This window comes from Perna viridis, chromosome 4 (assembly GCF_037379345.1).
Source record: "Perna viridis isolate PV_CMFRI_1.1 ecotype Kerala chromosome 4, ASM3737934v1, whole genome shotgun sequence".
Lineage (NCBI taxonomy): Eukaryota > Metazoa > Mollusca > Bivalvia > Mytilida > Mytilidae > Perna > Perna viridis.
Genome location: NC_142448.1, coordinates 33,971,269 through 33,987,940, shown reverse-complemented (window position 1 = coordinate 33,987,940; position 16,672 = coordinate 33,971,269). Strand labels below are relative to the sequence as shown.

Genomic DNA, 16,672 nt, shown 5'->3' with positions numbered 1-16,672 from the left:
GAAACAGTCTTTGGTACACGTATAACGAGAATAGGTATGGTGCATATGTCAAAGAGACAACAACCCCACCGGGATGAGAATGGCAGCCAAAGGCCACCCATTGGTCTTCAATGAACGACGATGAAATCTTCATACCACGGGACAGGTTGCAGCTGGCCCCAAAAAATCATTTTACACAGGTACAGCGAAAGAGTTGCCCCTATATACTCAAGTAACATAAAAAAAACTGTAAGTGAAAACGAACAAAGACATACAGAGGCCAGAAATTCCAGACTTGGAACAAGCGCAAAAATGAGGTAGTCTGGGCACACCAAAAGATCTTTGATATAGAGCTCACTTTGAATAAAATGGTATTGTGCGGAGACGTTCTTCTGGCCGAAGTGACAGAGTGTTTTGAAACTTCCGAAAAATGGTTGATAGGAATTCGGATTACGTAACATTCGATGTTGTCCTCAAACTGATACATGTATACACATATTTATACTTGTAATTGATTTGCTTTTGCTTTATCAAAAATTGACTTCTTATGTTTTGAATAACTGTCTATTTCCATCATAACAGGAGTGATGCGTCGGTCAGTTCCCTACTCCCGATAGTTCGGAAATGAGTGTCGTAATTCAAATCCCAAGACGTCGCACTACTAGCACTGTAGACCCCTTTTTCCCCGTTTAAAAACTTTGCATTTGCACATATTTTGGGCTTGGTATGCCCACCACCAAATTATGGACCTAAACTATCATGGAAAAGATAATATTACGCTACAATATTAATTCGGGATATGAGAATCTTCTTTGTTGTTTAATTTAGGAAGATGCAAATAATTCAAATATTTACACGCATGTGCACTATCAAATAAGACTAAGTGTGTTCATATGGTAAAACCACATTTTAATTTAAGTCACATGAAGATTGTTATTTCCAATTATGTTTCAAGTATATATATATGACTCTAGTCGCAACTTTTAATTAACTTTTTCTGAAATATCACACAGTCAAATCTTCTTAAAGAGTTCAGATAAGGAATCATATTTCGTTTTCAATAAAGATACTGTAATTCAGACGTGTAAAACGCGGCCTGAAAGCCACGTGCTCTCGTCTGTAAAATTACAAATGGACATTGCGGCGTTGGAAAACCTTTCTTTGGTGTCGCCTTCATGATTTCACGTCGATGCGTTCTACTTAGAACATCTGCATTCTACATGGTCTTCGACGATTCCATGCCACATTGATCTTCAGGATACATGGCATCATGTGTCCGTCTCGTCTCCTTTGTGTATTGGTGAATTAACTTAAGTATAATAATAGAATTATTGTCCGATAATTGACGCTAATAGTGCAAAATTTAATTATGTCCTGACACTCTCATTCTGTACCTGTACGTGGCATTCTCGACCTTGAATTTTTAGTTAGTCTGTGAAATTATATTATGTACGACTGGTTCTTACACTAGCTGTTTGGCCGGTGAAAAAGTTTAAGTGTAAGTATTTGTAAGACTCAGGCAGAATCTGAAACATGCATATCAAAACCCCACCAATCTGAGAATGTAATATCACTCAACGATACTCTGTTTGAAAAGACCATTATTTGATCTCAGCATCACTGGCTTTGCTCAGAAATAGGATGTTAAAAAATAAGGTTTCTGACAAAGTTATCTGCCCTTGAAATGTTCATTTTCAATGAAATTATAACTCAATTTACCAACATGATATGGATATAGATATGAATGTTATCTGTTTTCCTTGATTCTGATGGTGCAACTAGTCAAATTACACTCCCAAAATGTTGTTTTTTTTCATACCATGTTTCACCCACTGCCTGATTCTTACTGGGATTAACACTTAAATATAACTATTCAATATATGTACAATCTTTTTGTTTCGCATTTTAAGCATCGTTTGAAAAATAAGTCATAAGTATATTTGCACAGGAACTACCATTTGATTTTTATAAAAAGGGGCTAGGATGAAACTTGAAATAAAAGGGCAGGAATAAAATTTTCCTGATTTAATCAAAAGGTAGGACAGACCATGAGGAACAAATGACTGTTCATCCCATAGTAGCACACTGTCGGTCATTACCTCCACATTAATTTCGTGTCGGGTTCGAAGATGCGCCCTATTAAGAGATCCCTTCTTTTTTTATGAAATATCCTTAGTATATACATGTATAGCCTTTTAGAATAAAATATAAAAAACAACCCAGGATTGTATATCCATTCTCAAAATGCGTTGTAATATAAGTATTATTCTTATAACTCAAAACAAACGTGCTCCCCAACTACCGTGAAACCAGAAATACGTTAAAATAAAAATGAAGAAGGTATCAGCGGATCGGATCAATGAGAGATTTTGAAAAGGGAAGTCCACAAAAAAGGGTTGGGGTCCAGGCTTTTATTTGCTAATTTTTACCCATATTTTGTACGAAATTATCAAATTAAAGTTTAAAGAAAGGGAAGGGGTTCCAATCACTCCGGGAACCACCGCTGCAAATAAATCCAAGAGAACATTGACAATGAACATTGAACTGTTTTTTTGTTTGTTTGTTTGTTGCTTTTATTAATTATTTAGTAAACAAATCATTAAATACCTGCATTCTATATTTCTGACTTCTAAGTTTTTTTTACATGTAGCTGGAAATTAAAGGGCACAAATGAAACGAATTTTAATTTTACTTTATAATTGATATCATTATATTTAGTTGATTAGACTTTGTAACATCGATCCTTAAATTTTGAAATATATATTGAAACAGAGATTAATTAGATACATGTACGAATTATGCTACTTAGGAAAGTTCTTTCTCAATCAGATGGGCATCAGAGGCAATGTCTTGCCAACCCCTTATTGAAGCGAATCAAACGTTCAATGCATGAAATTAAACGTTGTTGGCAATTTGAAATACTTAAAAAGCTTCTTTGATTTTAAAATTTACCAGTTTTAGAGTTTCAGTGTTCAGGTCAGTTCAAAGGTATTTGATAAAGGGAGCGAATGTTACATGCAAGTTAGCTATGATTGTTTTTTCGTCAATCAAAAAGCTTTTATTTTTTTATTTACTTATTTATCTATTTATTTATTTATTTATATTTTTATTTATATTTTTATTTATTTTATTTTATTTTTTTTTGGGGGGGTTCTCTCCTAAAAGCTAAGACAAACCAGAATATAATGTAACTTTCAGTTCGCCCGTCTGTACAACTATATTCACTTTTTCAAGCTAATCTAAAACTTAAAAGCTGACTTCGATAGTTCGAAATCTATTAAAAATGGTTTACAAGAAGTTGTCCTTTATCTTTATAGTGTTTGTAATTTATTTCTCCATCATATTATTAAGCATGAGATTGATTCATTATTCATAAATCGTTCTGATTTTGGTTCTGAAATATACGTAACAAAGGCTCGATGACACTAATAACGTTACATATTTTTGTCTATTTTCAAAATATCTTATAGGACATTGCGTAATAACAAATAATGTATTAATTATATTTCTCAGTGATGGTGGGTGGGTTGCTATTAGAAAAGGTGGGTTCCGTATTTTGTTCACTACACAGGTATTTAAAAGAAAAACAATAAAAACTAAAAATTTGTCGTGAAATAAATCATGGAAGAAAAAAACTTTTAAAGGCAAATAAAACATAAAAATATTAGACCAATTAAAAATTATATTATTTGTAAAAAGCGGCTTCTGATAACATATTCAAAGTTTTATCTTAGGGCGTATCTTGTTTCAAAATTTCATTACAGACAATTGGTATTGTGTTTTTTAGCTAACACTAATTGATACAAATTGAAAATTAAAATAAATTGTTCGGAACAAATTATTATTGGTATGAAATCGTTTTCTTTAAAATAAAAATATACGATTCAATAGAATTCTTTTGTTTTCTTACAAAACAAATGCTACGTAAATTTTGTCCATCTGTCAAATTTTGTCGGAACATCTCTTTTACCTGAAGTTAAGTTTTCTTAAAGTGTAAAAATTAAATTAAGAGTATGTTTGTTAAAAATAATCTCGGCGTCTGTTTATTTAGGACTTCTTGAGGCCACTCGTGCCGTTATTTATTGAGGTGAGAAACTCTTTGAAGATTTAACGAGCAGAGAAAGAGAAATTTCCACCTTATTTTAGCTAATCAGTAATGGACTGTTTTTACAAGTCCATACCATGTTTGGATAATTGAGCAAACCGGCACGTGACCAGAGGCACTATCCTTAAATCTGATTGGCTGATCTCATAATCTCACCGCCCCTTGAGTCAAGTGTCATTGATCAAACTAATTTGCATGATAATACCCGTCGTGTGACCTGATTGATGACAATTTGTATAAAAGACTTCTTCGGTCAAACTAAAGTCACATTATTCATCAGTTCATACTACGAAATCATACATTTGCAACTTTGAAAAAATCTCAGCATCATGAAATCGGAATTTGATTCCAGTGTTTCGCTGTCACCAGCGGATAGCAGCATCAACAGCCCCTGTACTAGCTACCCGTTCTCGTCCCAGTCGTCAGTATCCAGATCCGACAGTCTGTCGGAGTACGATGTCGAAAGCGACAATGTATTTTGTGCATCGCCAGCAATGCAAATAGACTTCAACAACGTTTCACCAGAAACAAAAGGAGCCAGAAACGCAAAACGAGAATTAGCGTCTTCAAACAGCTCAAATGAAAACCAACCGAAAAGGAAACGTTACAACAAGTCACGACGACGTGAAAGAAGCCCAGCTCTTGTCGAAAAGTTAAAGAAAACAAGACGTTCAAAAGCAAACGACAGAGAACGTAATCGCATGCACGGACTTAATGATGCATTGGAAACTTTACGCGAAGTGTTACCTGTCACATCAGGAGAAAACAAGTTAACAAAAATTGAGACACTGCGAATGGCACACAATTACATCTGGATGTTATCGAAAACATTGGAAATGTGTGACAAGGGCCAACATGAGGACAAAGCTCTTTCTAACTCCGTACAGGTGTTATCTACAAGCGACATGAACTCCAATAGTGCTATGAAAACTGAAGGTGCATTTCAGTGTCAGGTTGAACAATTTCCCTGCCAGACCCCATCGCCGGTGTCCAGTGTTCATGACAATTACTTTCTCGATCAACAGCAGTCTGCCTCTCATGTTTATGTCAACAGCGACAGTGGATCTTCACACATTGACGCTTATTCGCCGATGTATAGGACAGCTTCACCTGTTTTTGTCTCTCATCAAATTTCAGAAGGACATTATGTGAAAAACGTTTTGCAATCTGCACAAGGATACAATTCATATGGGCATCGATTTTCATGGGATTCTATGTATTCTCGTCCACACCCTGGCAGCCCAACTGAGTTTAGTGACACATCCGATGGACTGGCGTATGAGATGTATCCATGAAACTTGATTTGAAATGTACATTTCACCAATTGTGCTTTATCGACGGACGAGATTTTGTAATCTTGTAATTTGTGATATTTTGTGCTTCCCATTTAACTTGTATATTTGAATATTTATATTTTTGTAAATTATTGAATCCACTATTTTTGTACTACATTTTCATTCATCAATTGCAAGTGATATTTATTTTAAGCTATGCACATTCTGATTAAATCATATTTTAATAAGATAATAAACTGTTACATCATTTTTGATAAAGATCAAAATGACAAAATCCAGAAGCCTTTAATAATTGTTATTTGCTCAAAGGTGGACTGTTTATATAATAAAACTTGTTCTTTTTCACGCTTTATAAGATTTTATTACAAATTTATTTTTACAAGTGTGAATTTATCAAAACTATGTACTAGAAACAATACTTACATTCCATATTGTAAACTTTGTTATCGAGGAAATCCAACTATTTTGTAATTTAAATTGTTAATATTATTGAAAATTTTCAATTTAATTGAAAAATAAATAAATATATTAAATATCCATTTCATATTTGTTTATCAAGCCCACGTTATGAGTATTGTAAAGCCCATATTAAGCTGTCTACGTGTTTGTTTTATAACAGTAATTGTTTGGTTGTCAGAGTTTGGATGCATTCATCCACTTAATTCATGCTTTTTCAGTCCAACTATAAAGGATGATGAGTTAAAGTTTATCAAGTACTATGCAAAGGTGGACAAAATGAGGACTTGCTTTACTTTCTGCGGTCTAACTTTTAGCTTAAGGTTAGAAACGAAATTAAAATAAGTTCACCACTCAACTTACAGAAGAAAAAAAATAAAGTAACAGCAAATGAAATTCAAAATCATAGAATATATGAAAGGGAAATGAAGGGCACCAGGATTCGAACGTTAAAAGGACATAATCGTCCGGGTAGATGACAACAAGGAAAATAGACATACGCAACAAAGAACATGAAATAACCCAAATAACACACAAAAACAAAACCAAATGAACAAAACACGTACTAATCTACTAAATCTACAAACTGTATCGAGAAAGAAAGATGCAGTGACTAATCAAGATGGTTCCAGGGGGTTGAAACCCACCTTTTTTTTTTTTAGATGAATCGTGCAAATTATGGTAAAAGCCTTGCACACACTTTTTTGTATACCCCTTTCAAAATTTCGTGTATATGTATATGTGCGATGATAACAGCCGTTTCTTTCACTATTTCTATGAACTAGATATTATAGCATGTACGATCGTTGCTGAAAATCTCAATAACAAATGGAGTCTTTTAGTTAAGTCAGTTCTCACAAATCAGAAGTTTAAATCCACCCTTGCCCCTAAAAACACGATTTGAGTGGGTGTCTAAAATCATTAATACGAAAAGGTTTATTTTGTTGGAAAACTACAAGAAATAACCTCCGAAGTATTTTCTTCCTTTTACTCCGGGTAACATTGCGTTTACGCTGACCATGAAATGTTTACACAGGCATGATCTATAACAAAGCGACATAACTGTTTATTGAATACAGAAAGAATAAAAATAACCAGAAAACTCTAATTTCCCTGAAAATTCAAGAAAGGCCCTACTATACCACATTGGTCAGAAACGGCCACTTTTGAGACCCCAGCAAGCTCTCGATGGTATCAATAGAATGATGTCAATACATAGCAAAACTACTTTTTTTTAGGTCGTAAGAATGTGTAGTATCTTTTAATAATTCCGGAAAACGGAAAAATAAATCTGATTAAAGCATAACAACTGTAGTGCAAGTGTGTAAGAAACTTTTGAACTTTATTCAATAAGCTCAGTCGCACACGAAGTACGCAACAGGAACAAACATATATACAATTAATATATATAGTGAGAAATAATAAGTAAACGCATACAAATTTTAAACAATAGACGCCGAATTTTAAAGGATAATAGTTGCAACAATATTATTTATATAAAAAAAAAAAGAAGTTAATTTTGTGTGTAAAAATGTTTGAATTTTAGTTGAGAATTTTTTAACTTTGAAATATAGAGCGGATATATACGGACTAAACTGCATCTACATGGAGTAGGTAGCCAATAAAGGAATATTACACTAACTACCCTTTCATACTTTTACTATACATTTGATGTATTTAACAAATTAAGAAGAAATGAAAATTCGTCATAAAATCTTTTAGTCGAAATGGTGTGCTTTGAGCAACTGAAGATATATTAAAAAAAAAAAAAAAAACACACACATACCAAAATCACAACCAGATATAAGGGCGACATGTGTAGTAGCAGGGGCGGATCTAGACACTTTGAAAAGGAGGGGTGTCAGCTGGGGTTCCATTATTGACATTATTTACCATTTTTGGTCAATTTTACACATGAAAATGTCAAATTTTCCATTAAAAAGTAGGGGTGCCTACTCGTCTGCACCCCTGGATCCGCTTCTGGTAGAATGGGACTTGATGCACTCATTCCTTTAGCCAGTGAGGCAGTGCGTTGGTAAAATTCCAGAAATGAGAACATTTAAGTAAAAAAGAAACGACTTTTACATGAGAAAAACACAATCGGCCTATTATCTTTTTAATCAAATGTAAAGATATGAGCAATAAAAATTACAGTTATCGAAATATTAAAACATAAATGCAATATCGTTGCCGCAAATAAAAATTAATGAACTCTCAAACGGAGCAACAAGAGGTTAATAAATGTGAATAAGACGCTAAACCTAGCCTTTGATTGTCAATCAATTCGTTTAATTTCTTTGGTTTCCTCTGTCGTTTGGTCAGTCAATTATGAACTATTATAGAAATACAGATTTATACATAACGCAGCACGCGCTCAGCAGAACCTTTTCTTCTTTCACATGGTTGAGAAATCAAAAGATGCCGCACGCGCTGTCCTCGCGAATGACCACATAGGCTATTGTTATGCTTTCTTGACCGAATCGAACTTTTCAATCTGAAGATGACAGGATAGCATTTAAATGAAATTTACGAATATAGCTTCTCAGCCAACAGACAGCAGACGAGTATAAAAAGGCGGGACTAGGTCGACTTCGGCCAAATAAATTTTTGATCGTGAAGAGATTTATGCGTTTTTGAAAATGGTCCGCATAAAATTTAAATCGTATAAAATAAAATTTTAATAGAGTAAACAATGATGGATTTCTCATGGATTTATTTTCAATAAAACCCTTCAATTCAAAACTGTTCCGCTTCTATTTTAGATGAAAACAGCTTAGTAACGGATGAACGAAAATAAAGTGAAAATTAAATTATGTTAGCATGTAAAAATTACCGGTTGTATTCGTTAATGGTAGTTTGGTCGTTGTTAATCGGTACACATTAAACCATTTTACCTGAAATTGTATCCCACCTATCTTTATAAATTTGCATTAATGGACCTCAATCCTAATTCCCCTTTAATATACAGACTTTAAAAAGCAGTAATATTCAATTATTTTCGTATTTTATTTCTTTGGTAAAACGCAGATGCAGAAGAGAAAAAGAAAGCATCGAGATCTCGTACCGTTAACGAGATAATTTAGATACAAAATCAAACAAAGCAAAGGCATTATGTGGTCATGTGAGCATGTAACTTATAGAGTGGTCCCCGCAGGAATAGAGCCTTTTCTCATTGGTAGCCTAGATATGCAACGTCTGATATGCAAGATATGCAAGTCTGAGAATTCCCAGGGGCTATGGAGAAAAGTTTGAGTCCTCCTTTTATCTTAATCTTTTCAGAGACTGCGTTTAATATTTCTTCAGTTTGTCTCTGAAATTTTGCAAACACGCTTCGAATTTAAAAAAAAAAGAGTTTTCTTCCACACGTCGTGTCTCGGAGATCATTCATATATAACGTCGTTCTGGTCATACCAGTATTGTAGAAATAGTTTATAGTGCCAGTCTTAAGGAATAAAGATGATATTTTCAAGATCATTTTGGTACAATATGGAGCTATAATTTCACTTAAATGCGCTGCAATGTCAAAAACCTTTTTTTTTTTTCATTTCTAACCATATTAGTGATGCAAAAAATCAAATAGTGGTTATTTCAAACGGAGAAGACGTCTATTGTCAAATCAGTGAGTTTATGTTCTGCATACTTCGGATTTTTGTTATTGTCTGAATTCTTACAAAGACTGAAATTTTGTTAATGGAGTACTGCAATCACATCTCAAGTAAAAGAACAGAATTTTATAGTTTATAGTTTATACAATGGACAATATGGTACTGAGATAAAGAAAAATATGGTAATAATGTATGGTCGTCCTCCCGAGTTACTAGCTTAGCATCACACCACACAGCAATAAAAATCAAACCGTTATACTAATAAAAAAAACTGCTCAACAGAGGATGTTGCAAAGCGACAATTTCGTACATGAAATAGATTCCCCAGTTATCCCAGCGTTTTGTAAACATCGGCCCTTTGAATTAAAAATGAAAATATTTTCATTTGTTCTTATTCCTTTATAATTCGGCAGCAAACAATGTATATGATATGAAGCCGAATGAAAATTACTACAACCTATTTAATTTGACTAGAAAATGATACCAGTAGAAATCGATACATCTCCATAATTCTTTGAAGATATGCCCCGGAGGTTATTTATTTTGGTCATATGTCGATTTGTAAAATGAATAAGGTGTTGAGGAATCAAACTTAATAACCGGTCATTGTCAAATGAAAAGAGAATTCATCCTTTAGATCAATACTAATGCTAAATTAAAGACCCTTAATCCGGGTGGATTCTATATCTAGACGCGTGGTCGCGCGTGCTTCAAATTTTCTATATGGTTACGCTTATTGCAACTCGTAATTTCACTTGAAGGAATGTGGTGTTTTTGAAGCACATTTTCATCTAAATAAAGTGAAAAAACAGTTTTATTCTGATTTAAATATCGACAACATGGTATGCATCTTTCTCAAATGCAGCTCTTTGCATTTTCATTTGTTATTGAGACTGCAAATAGGTCCGTATAGAAGGCTCTAATAGTGGTTGCAATTTTTTACTTATTTTTTTTTCTAATTTTCAAAGGTAGTGACGGCTTTTAAAACTGAATATTCCAAACTACTCTTCTTATAAACATGAACTGTACATGTAGCATCAGGCCTGGGCGGATCCATAAATTTATACGATGGTCTAGGCTGTCATTTGCTCACCTGCCAAAATTTTGATATATTTTTAATTAACCACTGTATAACAGGACTGAAACAACAAGGTATATGGTTTATAAAATATATTACAAGTATTTACATTACAAAGTTTTATATTCTACTAACAAGGAGATCTGCACTTAAAATTCGTGTTAGCATCAATTCCCATTCCTTTAAAAAATTTCTTTCCTAAACATACACCACGTTATTTCCACTGTTAGCATTTTTTTGTTTCTTTCCTTGATCTTCTATCATTAACTGTTGACTTAATTAAGAACGCGTGCTCTAATAAAAACACACTTCAAATCAATCATAATTTGTTATTTCTAATAATTTGTTAATTGGGTCGTAAAAATACTATAAAAACAAAAAAAAACTGCTCTTTCTCTAGACGACATATGGCTGAGATTTAAAATTTCTTTTGAGAATCTCGGCAATTATTTATGTGTTAAAGATTAATCATATACTTTAATCTAATCAACCTTTTAGGGTTAATTAACTAAAAATTAGAAAAAAAATATAATACTTCAAAGTGAATAAATAAAGATTTTCTAATATTTCATTTTTTGTCCAATAAATTTTAGATTATTCAATTTTTCGCCACATAAATTTTATCAGAGTTAATATTCATGATAGCAACTTTTTAAAATGATTCAATATTCATATTTTGAAAATTTAAAATACTAAACACAGGATCATGTATCCGTACTCGTTAAACATTATATTGGGTAAAATGGCAAGATTTGGTAAAATTTGCATCTTATCTATGCTAAAAACCCTCTTCTTTTTCACGATGTTATTACTCATGGATTCACAATCATTATAATCTTGATTTTTTTACATATTGCGTAAAGAATTTTTAATAAATCCGTCTGTTTCGACCGATCTTATCGAAAAATCCCATTTCAAACATAATCAGAAAAATCCCCTCATAGATGAATAAAATCATCTATATTTTTTCACACTCATGAGTGAAATCTGCAACCCGGGTCATTTATTTTAATGAATGTATTTTTTTTCTTTTGTTTCGTTCCAGAGCAGGTTGAATTATTTGTTCGCTAGGCATTTTGTAGCTTAAATAAAATTTGAATCCTTTATATCAAAGTTATATCGAAGATATTACTCATTCTGAATGCTAATAACGTTCACATTTTTTTTAAAAACCCTTATTCATTCAAAAATTATGAAAGGGAAAATGGATGCCGGTTTGACAAAGTAAAAAATCATGTGAAAACGAAATTAATTTTATGAATAGAAGGCATTTGATCCAAAGCTATGCTTTCGATACATTCGTGTCACCAAGGTTAACTCCTTTAATTCATCGCAGTTATCAAAAATATTCGAAGAATTGCTTTCAATGCACATATGATACAGCCTAAATTATTATTCAGCATTTATTTTCAAATGAAATAATTTGCAAATAAAAAGTTCACCTTTAATTTGCTCAGGGTTGTGGCTGGCAGGTGCACGTGAAACAAAAAATTTGATCCGTTATTTGGTATAATGAATGGAGAGGAATAAAAAATATTATAAATCAAAGAAGGAAAACATCGTTAAGGAACAAGAAATAATATAAATTTCTATTTAATCTTTGCTGCTGAATAGAATTAAATGTGAAAAATATTATTTACGATTATAAATGCGCACGCACGTGCAACGGATCTAATATACTAGGTGATCGTAGTTGTGGTCGCGTGCGACCTTTTCATTTTTGAGCTAGTTATGATTGCTAAGCCACGCGCCTAAATAATTTCAGCAGACGATCTCCACGGGAAATCGTGTGCGTCCGTTGATTTTAACAAATACTTTTATGCAACTTAAACCAGCCAATATTTTCATTACGTTTTTCACTGTAACAATTTTGAAAAAAGTAATATCTTTAATTTCTGATGGCTATTTAACGATCATATTTCAAGTATAAATCAAAAATTAGCATTCATGTACTACGTCTCTCTTTTAAAAGGAAATCCATCTCTTTTGATAAGGCGGAAAAGTACAATATCTTAAACCCTAAATTAAAGATATGAAATCTTTGAAACGATTTACATAAGACACTGTTTAAAACGTGGACATGGAAATATAAAAGAAAACTCAAAACTTAAAGTTCAAAACAAAATAGATAAGGACCAAAAAAAAAAAAAAAAAGAAAAAGAAAAAAAAATGCAAAAAATACATATTACGCTTTATGCAACGGGAGTTATCAAGTAAGTGGTAACAATGCAAATTCATTTTTTTTTCAATAACAAAAACTTCGAAGACCGAACGCTGTTTTTCGCGACCGCGACGCAGCGAAATTTCCAATTCAAGTCCGAGCTTGTATAGAGGAATAGGGTGTTTAAATACAGAGCAAATATATATTTATTTTCGCATGTTTCAAACCTCTGCTGATGCGTGTAGAACTTTAAAGGAATGCTACCCTACCGATGCACCAGGTTTACATAAGATTTTTAACAAAACACGCATATTACAGTAACTTCAAAATGCATCATAGAGTGCCGAATTGTAACGAAGTGACCAAGTACCAAAGTTCTAAAAATATTTTAGGACACTGAATTCGCCAGTCTAGATTTTGCTAGATTTCTCTACTTTTTAAAATTATTCGTTGTGAACAAAAAAAAAAAAAAAAAACCAAAAAAAAAAAAAACCGTAAAATGTAAGTCGTAAAAAAGTCTTAAATTACATAAGTTAAAAAAAAAAAAACAACAACTAAAATATGTGGCAGCTGGGTTAGCATAATAGATGTAATCCTCCAGAAACGACAAATTTAGAATTGTTAATGGACTGTGTTTGTCGGCTTCGGGATCACATCTCTTGAACTTTTTCAGATCTATCATTACACGTCCCTTGCTGCCAATATCACAACACAAAGGTGGCGTAAATGATATTGTTTTTGTCACTTGGCCTCGCACTTTGTGTCATTGGATCTGTCACTTGCCTTTAGGGGTCTCGGTGGCTAGAAACCAAGACAACAGAGGCGATGTAGCTCGACTATAAACAAGTCAAAAGTGGAGGTTGCTGTTTAGTCGATATCAAGATATATGGAGAATTTCTGGTAAAAAAATTGAAATGATTTTGGTGTAGTTTTTTATTCTGGTCGTCAGTGCCCTTCGGAATGAAAACGTTTGGTTAAAACCAACGTATTAATAGTTTGACTGAGTATTTAGCATGTTTAATAAGATTCGTAAAAGCTCAGGAAAGCGTTTTTTGCCCACTTGCAACCATTGAAGCTTACAAAGAATCTAGCTGCATACAGTCCAAGCTGTACATGTATAGTACATGTACTATAAATATAAATATTTTACGATTTTGTCCATATTGTCAATAGAGACTCACGGGGAATTCCACACACTTCAACGTATTATTTGTAATCATAAACTCCTATTTTCATTAAAAACATCAATCGCCTACCCTCCCACCTATTTCAAAACTGATCACAGGAAACGGCAAAGTTCACAATTCTATAAGAATGACAAGACGCAAGAACAAAATATCACAAAGAGCATAAAATCAAACCTAAAAAGTAATAAGTAAACGGAAAGCAAAAGCCGAAGACTAAAACTTAGATCTAAAACAGAGGAGCGAATAATAGGAAAGCAAAATAATGAAAACCACATACGTTACTACTGCATTATTTGTAACTGAACAAAAAAAAAAAAAAAACGTACTTCAAATTAATGTGAAGCCTATAATATTTGAATCCAGAGTGAAATTGGCTTTCCCAGCTTCTCTCTCGCGTATTAAACGATATGAGAAAATTTGTCAATAATGATGAGTAACTAATTTGTCCCAACTTTCTAACCTCTCACCTCTTAGGTTCAATAATCAAATTAAGGCATAACTGAAGGCACTTTCTGATACTTAGGTTTATAAGAACAGGAAGCCGACAAAAGAAAGCGATCGAAAGTTGTCAAATAACCTAAATTACCAAATTATTTATCAAAGTAGTGGAGGTAAAGGCAAGGGGTATATTCACCACTGAAAAAGTGTAAATTTAAATAATTACAATTTCAGAGTCGTCCAAGGGTTTTCTGTGCTACATTTGAAATAAGAAAATCATAAGTATTTAGCATACGGAACGCACCACAGGGTACCAAAAAAGCTACCCAAAATACAGCTTCAGATTCAATCTTTATACTTATATCTTTCAAAAAGTACAAGAAAGTGTACTTAACAAGAGAATAATAATATACATCATTCAGTATTGACAGACAGACAGACAGACAGACACACGCACACACACACACATAGAAAGACTCTGGTGATATTGTGATAGCTAAATGTAAGTCACAAGAAGGCTTGAATGCATATAGTTTGGACGATTTTATGTTTTTAACTTACAAATTTGAACAAAGAATTATACACCATTTTACTTAAGATTTTTTTTTACGTTTTTGGGAACTTCGAAAAGTGTTATAGCCATAAGGTACCAAGTTCAACGTTAATACTGAGACGCCAAAATTCAATTATAAGCGATTACATACATAAGAACATGATCACACTGTTAAAAACAGCTAGGTCCTCATTAAGACACCTATATAGTATCAATAACAACGGAGAATCAATTGGCCATTTACACCTTCGGCACACTTCTAGTATTATTGTACATTTATTCCTCTTAAAAAGAAACCATCCAATTGTTTTCTCACTTCACGAGATTTCCTTTCATCCGTTGTCAGGTAACGGGTTCAAAGTAATTTTTGAATTAAGCTTACTGAAAATAGGCGATAATTGTTATGTTTTAACACTGAAAACATTTATCTATAAAGTTTATTGACAATTGGCCATACATTTAATTAGACCACGTATGCATTATTTAGATTCTCTGGAAGTAAAACAAAATGGCGAACAAAGATCAATTAGAAAGACAGGAAGAAAAACAAGAAGCGAGATAAAACCAATGAAATCAAAAGATAAGAAAAGAAGATCAAAAAGATAAAAGCAATTATTACATTTGTATATGTGCATAAAATGCGTCGTGGACCTGCGTGCATGATTTTGAAAATGCACGTAGTAACAATTGAAAGGTACAAGATCCAATCACAAGTTGTGCAGTTTTTTTTTAAGAGTTAGGGGATGGGATTCCAGAAAAAAGGGCGATCCAGGCTATAATTGGCGTATTTGTGCAAAAATCTTAAACAAAATTAATAAAATTTGTACAAATTCTGTGAGGAGGGAGGGGGTTAAAAATGGGCCTCACTTTGGTACGGTGTTGTAAAATTCGAATTGAAACTTATTAAAAGGTGATGCTAGGACACGAGTATAAGCGCCACAACATCAAAGAAGGGGTCCTAGGGTGTCAACAAGTATCTTATAGTAATTGAAAAAGGACAAAAACGTGACGATAACAAATAGATATTTAACACGTCACTGTCTTCTGAAACACTTAACGGGAACCAGCGAAGTTTCCCGTGGTGTCAATCGGATAACGGTTTCATTTTTACCGTGTAAGTGGATATTTTGCCGTGCTTTTGCAAATTGCCCCGACCCGCGAGCCTCATTAGTTGCGATTGTCCTTTGTTAAATTGTCTGAGTGGTTTGGTAACTCATTTTTTGGTGATCATGAGTCGTTCGGCTGTAATAAAATGCAAACTATTTTAAGGTTAAATAATTTAATTTTGATTTTATCAGGATTCTCTATTGGATAAGATTCCTTGTTCCTTTTCAGATACAATGTTCATGTACATATGAAAATTTCCGAGCTTCAAGTATTTTGTGGCCTTTATCTTCCCCATAGTGTCTATGAAGAAAAAACATTGATGTATACATGTAGATCGTTGTATGAAAGCCTCGGGTCCGTTGTTTGTTCGGCGAACAGTTGGAGGAACTTCTGCCAAATTGACGGTGGTAACAAAGCAATGTATGTTGCCAAGCGTAATATGATGATATCTATAATAGCCTACAAGATGTAATCCACACTTTAAAAGATTATATTCTTCACTTGTATTTTTTTCTTATCTATTGTGAAATATTTGATATCATTGCCTCTAAAGATATTTGCAGGTCAACTGGCGCATATCTTTTTATCCAGTTGATGCAGCCCTATCACACATGGATCAATTGGATAAAATTTGAAAATACCTTTTCCATCACGTGAAACGATATATCCGCACTGTACCACCAATTGTACATACCGTCTATATATTTC

General features: G+C 33.1%; 1 protein-coding gene across 1 annotated transcript; it reads left to right on the top strand.

Moving 5' to 3' along the window:
• The first annotated feature begins 4,369 nt into the window (after window positions 1-4,369).
• On the top strand, window positions 4,370-5,829 carry LOC148619845 (uncharacterized). Its single transcript, XM_088576962.1, has one exon. The coding sequence runs from the start codon at window positions 4,414-4,416 to the stop codon at window positions 5,377-5,379; it is 966 nt and encodes a 321-aa protein (XP_088433088.1). The 5' UTR covers window positions 4,370-4,413; the 3' UTR covers window positions 5,380-5,829.
• The last annotated feature ends 10,843 nt before the right edge of the window (window positions 5,830-16,672 follow it).